The sequence below is a fragment of the Oryzias melastigma genome, linkage group LG3, assembly GCF_002922805.2.
Source record: "Oryzias melastigma strain HK-1 linkage group LG3, ASM292280v2, whole genome shotgun sequence".
NCBI lineage: Eukaryota > Metazoa > Chordata > Actinopteri > Beloniformes > Adrianichthyidae > Oryzias > Oryzias melastigma.
In genome coordinates this window covers 24,557,430-24,568,709 of record NC_050514.1, presented here as the reverse complement: position 1 = coordinate 24,568,709, position 11,280 = coordinate 24,557,430, and the positions used below count along the sequence as shown (strand labels likewise).

Genomic DNA, 11,280 nt, shown 5'->3' with positions numbered 1-11,280 from the left:
GATTTTCCTATGTTTTTATTTTCCATTTTCTCACACAATCCACAGTTGAAAATGAAAGAAAACTACTCTAATTGATTACATGTTTTCATATTTTAATACATTTTTATGACAAATACTTTTAACTGGGGTATATTATATCGGGCAAAAAAAATGATGGTGTAACTTTATGTAGCGTAAGTATTCGAGGGTTAACCACCAAATGGTTCCCAAGCACAGCTGTGTCTGCAACTCACCGCTCCCCCCAGGGGATGGCTCAAATGCAGAGAACAAATTCATAAACCTTGGTGCATGACAAATAATTGGTACTTTAACTTTAACATCTCAAGGGGAGCGCAGGTGTGTCTTGCAGTTCCCTTGTGGCTCGTGCAACCACCTCAAGGGACGTCATGAAAATGGGACGTTGAGTTGTTGTGTGAGGTAAGAATATTGGGAAGTATTTGTAAGGATAATGTAAGTTGTGCCGACACAAACAATGCTCTTATTGTCTAATTTTGCACAGTCAGGCTGCATGCAAGGAGCATTTTGGGGGGTTAAAAAAATAAAATCCTATGAAACACCTGAAACTAACCTACTTCCCCCTTCCTTACCCTTCTCTGTTGTATCGGTTTGCTATGACTTGTCGCCCGCAGCACGCCCATAGGAAAAATATACATTAAGATTTTTGCTCTACAGGTTCACAAGTGGTCTATGACGACCTTGTCTTTCGTGTGAACCACCAGCGTGCCCCATATATTTTTTATCCACCCACAGGAGCAGTTGTGACTACGGCTTAAGGAGGTGGCTACCTTTAAATTGGTAGAGCATTCCACTTTTTCTAGCCCAAAACTGTAAACTTTGAGGTTTGTATTCTAAATCTTGCAAATAGCTTACAGGTACAATACACTCCACTTACATGTGTATGTCCTGCACTTCTGTGCTGTCATTTTACACAGATTTACTTTTAGCTACAAGAAAAGCAACAACTGGGTGACATCATGTTACTAATAGCAGATTGGTTGCAATGCACCAAATTTGGCACCAAAAAAAAGGTTCCTGAGCAAAAATTCAATTTCTGTTCAACACTTTCTATGTGAACAAATGCTTTAATAGTAAGCACGCCCATCCACTTTCTATTTTGGAAGTAAAAAGGTAAGATCACTTTTGCTTTTTGTGATTTAATAAAAAGAAAATAAATTTTGGTGGGAAAGCTAAGCAATAAATACAACGCTGTAGCGAAAATGTGATTTGGGAGCGAGGGGGATCATGGAGTTTTTCACAGCGAAGCCAAAATATAGTTTGAGTGTGTCTGGGAATATGGAAACATTTCATGTTCTCCCTGGATTAGATGTAATGAGCCTGTCGATGCTGTAAAGAAACATCTGCCTTCTCTGCCTCAACACTGTTATCTCTCACTTCAGCCATTAAGACCACAGTGGATAATTAGGCCAATCACAAAGCTGTAAGTTTAGACACTAAACAGCCCACAGAGAAAATACCAACGACTTGTCCCCATCCACTTGAACTGTGGGAAAAATTATTGCATCTTTATTAGTGGAGAGACTGCTGAGGGTTACAGAGAAGAGATTAAAAAGGTGTCAAAAGTTTCTGCCTGTCTCCATGCCAACTGCTGCTGAAGATGCAAATCAAAGTCTCATTATTATTCGACAACCTCAATCTAGATTTGCACAATGCAACTTAAGTTTTTAAAATTGAAATAATTTTAGGGGGCACTTACCACATTTTCCTTATTTAAATACATGGGAAAGTCCTTGGAAATGATTGCAGCGTACTGCAGAAGAACTTTGTTGATAGTCTGTAAGGATTAAAAGACACTGTTATAGTTATTGTTTGCGCATTTATCAAGGAGTGTATTTGGATTTCAGTGTAATCGGCAAAATTACAAACAGAATGGACGGACTTAGCAGTCAGTTTTGATCAACAGTAATCGGTTTAACTGTGAGTTATTACTGGAAACTGGAATTTTGGGGGTTCACCGGGAGGCTATTTCACAGAGCCTGACCTTTGCAAAGCGGCACATGAAGTGAGCCAGAGCCTGTGGGTTTGGGCACTCCAGCTTTTTGATGATCTCAAAGCTCTGGTTTAGCTGAGTGAACACATCCACCACTGAACAGGAGAAGAGGGCGTGCTCCGAGGTTTGCTGGAACTGTGAGAGAGAGAGAGGGGGAAATGGGTGAAGAGATTCAGATGGAGACAGACGAGCAGAGAAGAAAAACAGACTGAAAAACTCAGACATGAAGACCTTTCCTTTGGTCAGAACTGAACATTTGATCTGTAACAACTTCATTCACACACCACTGCTCTAGACCCCTCAAGCATAATGATCAGTCGGCTTCTGTGGACACTCGGTAATGGCTGAGATGAACTAATAACCTGATGTGGAAGTCAGCCTGAATTGAATTTTCATCCGTGTGAGTGACTATCCTTTTTAGTGGAGGTTTGTCTGAGTTGTGCATGTTAAGGTATCTGCTTGAGGCCATTACTTCTTGGAGCTTTAAGAAAAATATTTTTAAATTTGCTTTGGAAAAAGCTCAAGAAGGTAGGAGACGACTTCCATTTCCGTTAAACTGCTTTCACTATAACTGAAACAAATTAAATCTGAAATAAAAGCTAATAATTCATCATTTGTATTGCTAAAAGTATGTTGAATAAATAGTACTGACTATAACTTTTAGTGTTTCTGCAAGTCACAAGTTGTTCTAGTCCATTGACATAACCAGTAATATTAGTACAATGGTAAGTCTAAAATGGTACTATGTTAAAATCAAATGTGCGTTCATGTAAAGTTATTTCTGCATTCAGCTTTCATTCACCAAGTTAATTTAAAGAACACTTAAAATTGTATTGAAACAAGTTTATTTAAGTTTATTTGATTTATATGGCGCCTTAAAATGACCGCACATTAAAAGTTCAAAAAACAATAAAAACACAGCAAAAAATGTTGAAACAATTCCAGATGAAAAATATAGACAAATTACATAAAAAACATATAAAGCAAAATCAAGAAAACTGTAAAACACACCAGCAGAGAAGAGTCTCATGCCGTGTCAAATGCCTGGCAATAAAAATGGGTTTTAAGAAGTTTTTTTTTAACCCTTTAACATCGGAACTCGAGTTTTTATGTTCTTTGATTTACAAACTCGCGCAGCTTTTCTCCTTCAGAATCTACTAGAATGACGTTGATCATGTTAACGGTTGAAAAGTTACACTATGTTAAAGGTTTTGTGTTTAGGCCTCATGTGTTAAAGGGTTAAAAATGGACCGTGAGGATATCTGCCATTCTTACAGTCAGAATTCTACCTGAAAAAGTTTTTATTTAATCTTAATAATTATTATAGGTTATTATATGCTTGACAATTGGCCTTAACTTACAGCAAAAAACAAACAAAAAAAACCTCTAGTCTACCTCCCTTTTAAAAAGAGGGACAAAAAACCCACATGGTTTATTCCGTATTGTTTTGTATTGATCTTTTTTTTTGAATAAATTTCAGGAAAAATATGTATTCCTTTGACAGATGGGATTTGGAACCTACCTGAAGAAACACACACAGAAAGAAATAAAAGTGTTTGATTGGTTAATTGGATTACACCTTCCTAAAGCTGACTAGTTTTTGTTCCTCTGCATGGGACACTTTCCAAATAGAATAAATCTTCCCTCCCACTGATTCATAAAGAACGTTCTGAGCCACTGCTTTCAAAGCAAGCATATAAATTGTTTATGACATGTTAAATCTGTCTTCACTTGTTTTAAAACCACAGCTCAGGGCAAATAAGGTGAACTTTTAATAAGCTTCAATTATTCCACTTAAACAATGGGATGTTTGAGCTTTAGAAAAACTATAAAACATCTTTTGAGTGGAGTAAGAACTACTCTAAGGCACAGGACCAAAAATATATCAAATCTGTGATGTAAATTAGATGGATATGAGCGCTCAAGTGTGAAAATGGGGGGAAATACATCCATTTGTTCTTGTTTTAGCAAACATTTCTTTTTTTTTCCCTTGGGTCTTTTATTCTCTAAAAATCCTCTTTTCCGTTTATGTTTTACATCCATTTTTTATTGAAAGTGTAATTTAAATTCCCGTCGTGTCATTTCTGAAGGTGAGAGTTGTTTTCTACTGAGCAAAATATCGCTCTCCTCTAGGAATACGTTGACTCTCATCAGGCCTTTCTCCTCAACAAAGGAGGGCCAAATGAGTGAACTGATAAAAAGAGAAGGCAATACTCACGCCATCTTTCTTGTCCCTTTCTAGAGCTCCATTGAGGAAGTCCATGGCGACATCTTCATTCTCATCAAGCCACTGGATGACAAAAGGCTCAAACCATCTAAGGAATAGCAAAAACATTTGTCGTTTTCCTGATAGAAATTACAAAAATGGACAATCATAGTGGGATTAGTTAAAGTTATGTTAGGTTTGAATCCTAATTAAAACTGAGGAAGTGGACTAAGTGCAAAAGTCCATTTGCTGTTGGACTAATATTGTCATTCTGCCCTTCACTTTCCCATTTCATTGTTTAATATAATGTCTGACTTTGTCCTCAATGAACATCCCCTTTAAACCCGTCGGCTACTCTCGCTAAGGACATCCTCTGCACGAGGGAAGACCAATAAATAAGGAAAACATAGCGACGGCGAAGAAGGAAGGGAAAGAGTGCACATGTGAGTGAGGGATCAATTCAGCTGGAGACGGTGTTTGAGTGACGGCGTTGAAGACGAGGAGGTCGAGTCATTACATTGATGGCCTGCCTGGGTGGGAAAGGGCACAGTGTTCCCTGATTGCTGTACATGTGTTTACACCACAGCTGAGCGTGACTTTGCACGCAACAAGATCTGTGCTATAAATGTGTCCCTTCAACAATCAACATGCTGCCTTTTTAAGAGCTCACTTTGGAGGAAGAGGGTTTTTTTAACTGATTCAGCCTTATTTCAAAGTTATTGATACTTTGAAAGCAGTACATCATAAACCAAAAAGTGGCTGAAATTCATTTTACTTTATTCTAAAAGTTCTCACAATTCCCTCATCTGTTAAAGATACATTAGGAAACAATGGACATTTAATTTCTAAAGATGATTTGCAAAAACTCACAGATCATCTCTTAAACAGTGAAAAAAATTGACATTTATTTGCACATTACATAAAATAAGGAAAAGTACAAAATAAACTTTATAAATTATCAATTTGGCTTTTGTCACGTTTCACACTATGTATCAATTTTGACATTTTTTCTTGATAAAATAAAGGTAAAAGCAAACAAATCAAGAAAATGGGTATAATTGGGTTCATCCTTTATCAATTTAAAATACAATTTTCTGAGCAATAAAATGAATTTCCATATCTACAGTTCAGAATCAGAAGAAATCTCTGCACACAAAGAATAAGCCTTTGACTATCTGCTCAGCCGAATGGCATGTTTTCTAAAATATGTGTGTATTACCCCCAAGGTACGGAGCCCCTTAAGAGACATTAAAAAAATAAACAAAAGAAAAAATGTTTTTTTTCCCCAAAAATTGAAGTTAAAAAAGAATTCTGGTTACTAACTGATGTGCACCAAATAAAATCTGGTGAGCACCAGTTTGTAACTATTATTTTATTTACTTCATTTTTTAGAATTTTTTTTGTCAAAATTGAAGTAAAAAAACGATTTCTGTGTAAATGATGTGCATCAGATAATAACTAGATTTTTTTTACTTTAATTTTAAGAAAACCACTTTTTTCCCAGTCACTATTTGATGTGCACCAGTTTTTAACCAGAACATTTTTTCCCCTAAAACTTGAAGGTAAAAAAAAAAAAAAAATCTGCATAGTATTAGGTAGAGCCTCTATGTCCCTTATGGGCTCCGTAACAAGGCAGAAAAGAATAAAAAAAACATAAAAACTTTTTTTTTTTCTTTTTTTTTTTTTTTGGGTAGTTAAAGGAATAAGGCTCAAACATGGACTGCAACTGGGATCTTTGCTGCTTATAAACAATATTTTTGCTGTGAATAAAAAGTAATTATTTCCATATATATACATAAATAACAGTCACATTAAAATAGGAGAGCAAATTAAATATTTAGGAGTTGTTCTGCGATACCATAAAATACAGTTTGTTTTTGGACAGATTTGAAGCAAACTAGCTCACAACATTGAAAAAGTGTATCTAGATGCAATGATTCTTTCTCACATCAGTTATTGTATATCAGCAGGAACATTGGATCAGCTTCAGTGTCTTTTGCTCCTTAAAACTGGACTTAAATGAAAATCTCAGAGTTTTAATGGGAAAGCAGAGACACAGGCTGGAATCTCCCAGCTTGTTGCAAATGCACAACTCAAACTGCTGCCTCAGCATCGTGCCACACTGGTATTCCTGTGATGTGCCATAGGTGACATACCCATCTGTTAAGCCTCCGTTAATGCTCAACATTATATAGAAGGCTTGAAATAACATATGGTGCCATCCAGATGAGGACAACAAGACTTCCTGCTGCCAGCACTTCCTACTGCTTCGATTGGGGTCTAACTTAAGCTTGTCCTCCTTCCACTTACTTTAATTTGCTTGTATTCAGATATTAAATTCATGTTTTTATCTCCACGGTTACAACACTTTTTCTGCTATATTTATAATTTGGTTGCACCCTCTTATATGTGTGTGTGTGTGGAAAGTGAATGGAAACTTACAAAGAATACTCAGGTGGAACCCCCTTGAAGGCCGGCAGGTCACGGACGTACTCATTATGAAACCATTTGACCTTGAAGTGAAGATTCATGTATTCGGTGCTTTTGCATAGGCGGTGCTTGTCGTGCTCTGGAATGCAGATGACAGATATTAAGGCGAAGGCGTTAGAAACAAAGTTCAGCATTTACTGAAGTAGTCACAATTACAGCAAAATAACTGAAAAACATCCAAGACAGGGTAATCAAAGGCTTTGTAAAACAGGTTTTTTGTTAAAAGACTCACAAGAACTAAACCAGACGGACTCTAACTCGCTCTAATAAGCATAAGTGAACCTAAAATATGGAACAGCAATGTTGCCTCTAATACAGGATTATTGAAAAGTAATAAATACATTAAAAAAATGAAAAGCAGTTTGCAACCAGGTAGAAAAACACATCAATAAAGCAAAAAATTCCCTCCCATTTGTGCAATATAAGTACTGACGTGCATGTCTGTGTTTTTAGCAGCAACATTATGCACTCTAAATACATTTTTATTAAATCATATTGTCTAGTGTCTTAAAATCCGCAGCTCCACTCAGAACTGTTTCTTGGCTCAGAAAAAAAAGAGCCAAACACTTTTGAAAGTCTCTATTTTTGTCAAACTGATTTAAATCCCAATAAGTTTTTAATCTGCTTAAATGTAGGAAATTAGTGCAATTTAAAACAACAATTAGAAAAACTATAAGAGTTGCACGTTGACACGGCAACAGGGATCAGAGAAAAAAGAGTGAATAATAGGCGACAAAAAAGAAACTGATCTGGGTGAATGTTCAGCTGAAGTGCAGATTAAATGACAACACTCACATCAAGAGGCAATTTAAAAAAAAAAAGTCAAATAAAGAAGAGGGAGCAGTGTCACAGTATCACAGAGGATCTTTGCTGCTGCATGAAAATGAAACGCTGCAATTCATCAGCAAAGAGAGGACAGGAAGCAGATCGAAGGCCACTCGGCAAGTTAGAACTACACACAAAAGAGAGCAAATCCTCACAAAGGGGAGGAGCAAAGGCTGTGGTGGTCATGCTAACCGAGCATGAACAGCTGTAAATGCATATCCGGTGGGAGCTTAAGTAATAATTACTAAGATTCCCATGAGTGACACAATAAAGAGAGCAGCTGCCCATCGAGTGACTCGGATGATTCCCCGACATTGGATTCTTTTTAAAACGCATTTTAATCAGCTTATGAAAAGCAAATGCTTCTATGTGATGTTGTTCAAACAGAATTACTGTTTTTGTATAAGCATTGCAGGTTCATCAATGAATCAATGTGGAAGAAAAAGAAATAGACAAAAAAACCAAACTAATGGAGATATTTAGCTGTGTCCACGTGTGTTTTGTCGTCTACTAGTTTGTTTTTGGAGTATTTAAGCCAAATTTTCATAGCTTCATAGTGGTGTGACTAGAGCAAAAGAAAATGCCAACAATCTTTTATTTTTGGGCTATGGTATTTCGTATTCAGTTGTACCCCAATAAACATCCCCCTTTAATAAATGATTTACAAAGTATGATCAGAAGTCTTTTTGGTGAGTATGGCTCGGTAACAAACATTCTTCGACCGCGGGGCGTGAGACGAGAAAGGGGGTTCTCTGCATTTGTAGATTTGGGGTATCCGCGGTTGTCTCCGGTCCCTAAACCCTGCGATTAAGTGGAGAACACAGTCTGTAAAGAATTTAATATTCTTTGCAGGTGAAGAAATATACAGTTGAAAAGAGGACAAAACTTTCAGCTTGGATCTTGAGTCGGGAAAAACGCTGGTTGGACGCTTGCTGTTGCCATTAAACCTTTCCACTAATCAATGGATTTCATCGTGTGACGACAGAAGCTCCGCCCAAACTGGTCTACTGCATTTTTTTATGGACCTACAACCAATGGGACCAATGTTTTTATTCATAATTATGTTAAAAAGTTACAATTTAAAATTTTTCAAAATTTAGTCATAGTGTGTTCAAAAAATCCTGTTCGGCCCGCGACCTAAGGTGTGTTTTGGGTTCTGGCCCCCTGAGCGATTAAGTTTGACACCCCTGCTGTACATACTAGAAAACATATGTTTTATCCCCTTTTTTTAATCAACATTAACAAATCACCTAATCTTTCTTATGAGAGCATAAATGCACTAGAAAGCATCAAACCTGTACCCCCCCTCTTTCCAGTTGCATTGAATGAGGAGATCTGTAGAGTTATAAAAGCAAATATTCTTTTTGTCCTAAAGAATAAAATGATACTTTCGCTTATAAAATAATGTGATACTGTTTTTAAAGCCTGACTGGTCCATGAAAGCGCCACAAAAAGCAGCAGTCAGACTTTCCTCCTGCAGACATAACAGGGTGGCATTTTTTTTTTTTTTTTTTTGAGCAGGGCCAGTTTCATGCTACACTTTGTGCAGGTATAAGGGGTTAATCCTCACAAAACAATCTCAGTTTGTTAGGTTTTTTGGCTTTCCCCCAGGAGGCTGGCAGCTGTTTTGTTTTTTTATAATTGCTCTGTCAGCTTTAGATGACATACTCAGTTAGGGGAAGAAAAACATCACCGCCACATTCATTTGTTTTCTAAACTCTCTCCATCCTGCTGAAAGGGCTCTGAAAGAGCCTTTTTAACAGCTGCTGTTGGTGAGAGTCGAGGCTCACCACTACAGGCAACGGGAACACACTAACCAGACATTTTCTGGACTGGAGGGAGAAGCCTGAATATACAGAGATATAGCAACAAATATAAAAGAAGTTTTGTTTTGCTCCAGCTAATGAGGCAACCTGTGGGTATGATGGCGGTGCACAACTGTGTCTGTGGACTATAAAAACACATGGCTTCCAATATACAACCTGAAAAGAGATTCAAAATGTGCATCATCTCATTTTGTCCAGCTTTTGTGTTTCACATCTAGGCTCCATTTGATCCAGCGTACAACTAACCGTGAAATTCATTTCTCTTTGGCCTACATCTAATTTTGTTTCAGCAGATGTTGCACTTTTACGCAAATTAGACGTCGATAATGGAGAGGCCGCGTCAAAATAATTATCAGAATCACTTCACAGACTAACTTCAAACTATGAAAAACTGGAACATTTTCCAACATCCAAACAGAATGTTTTTGATTTATAAAAAAATGCATATAGGATGTTTGCACAAAGATGACACATTTATCCATCCACAACATTAAAGACATTCTGAATCCACAGCAGTCGGGTTCCCTGGATGCTGTTCTTAATCCTGATAAGAGCCCTGGTGTAAACACTGATGAATAGCAGAAAGCTCCTCTCAAAGCTCAGGGAGAGATATTTACATTAACTCAATCTACAAAGTACCTGCATGATGCCTTCAAACACACTGTCACTTTTAAGAAAAAAAGAGGGTTCTGAGCCAACTTTGATGTCGACTAAAACTGCAGCTTTTGTCTCCGAAACGTGCATAGATGAAAGATAAGTGTTCGTTGAAAATGTATAGCACAAAAGAATAACCTCACACTTTCCATTTGGCCTGTTTTTAATGCAGAAATCAAATGAATGAAAAAAATAGAAATAGTTTTTGGATTCAAAATTTACAAACATGAAATGATCTCCTCAGAGCTTACGCTTCTCTTTAAGAGCCTCAAACTATAAAACTTCTGTTTTTATGAGCCCATAACTTTTCAAGGCAGAGGTGTTCTTGACGACTGAAACCGCAAAGGTCTTACTTGAATTCATCTTTTCAGTTTATAACACAGAAGGTCCTGGATGGCGTACATGCTATGAATGCTGATTCCGCTTGGTTTCGCACGAGACGAGCATGTGCAGTTGCTGCAGAGGATGTGAACGTCGGCACAGTGGGATGCACTGTGACAGTGCCACCTTAATAAGTCAGTTGACATTGCAAAGCAGCTTCACATGAATGAAATGGACACAGACACAAACAGAGTCTCACTCTCATCATTCCCTTAGCAGGCTCCAGCTGCACAAACCCCATCAAAGTGTCCAAGAAAGTAAATGGAGTGAAAAAAGGAAAACGTTTCTTTACAGAAATACGGGTTATGTTTAGACACAGGAAGTTTTTCTTCAAAAAAGAAGAAAACCTTCAGAATTATGTGGCTGCTTTTGTTTTACAAAATAAAATCTGCTTCTCCTTTTTAGTCCAGTCTCATTTCAAGGATGCTCATAACATGACTTCCTTAATGTAAAAAAAAAAAAAAAAAAACTGTAACAAAGCGATTGTTTCTCTCTTGAAATAGATCAGTATCAATAGTGTAAAAGGTGAACAAATGTCTGAACTATCAGAGCATATCAAATGCTTCAAGACCCACTCCAATGAGTGATTAACATGTTCTTTCTTTCATAATATAGAACATTTACTATAAAAAAACATATATATTAATATTAAGATTAAAACTGTGTTTTTGATTATTTGAATTGTGTTGGATCCAGTAGCAGATGAAAAACAGCAGTCTGAAAAAGCTCAGGTTTAAGTGCCATGGGTGTCTTAAAATCTATCTTCTAAACCAGTGGTCCCCAACCTTTTTGGGGCTGTGGACCGGTCAGCCAGTGTGGAGCTATTCCCCGGCCCGGGGGGGGGGGGTCATTAAAAACATTAATCCACTGTGTTATCATGTACAACTTTA

At 37.2% G+C, this 11,280-nt stretch overlaps 1 protein-coding gene across 4 annotated transcripts in view; it reads right to left on the bottom strand.

The window, feature by feature from the left end:
- The window catches only part of LOC112160546 (protein unc-13 homolog C), a gene marked incomplete in the record, with an annotated part of 136,537 nt that overhangs the window by 23,746 nt on the left and 101,511 nt on the right, over nt 1-11,280 (bottom strand). For all 4 annotated transcript variants that reach the window (XM_024295164.2, XM_036211111.1, XM_036211113.1 and 1 more), the window contains 4 exon segments: nt 1,715-1,792; nt 2,000-2,143; nt 4,227-4,323; nt 6,657-6,783. In XM_024295164.2, the coding sequence (XP_024150932.1) occupies nt 1,715-1,792; nt 2,000-2,143; nt 4,227-4,323; nt 6,657-6,783 (446 nt within the window).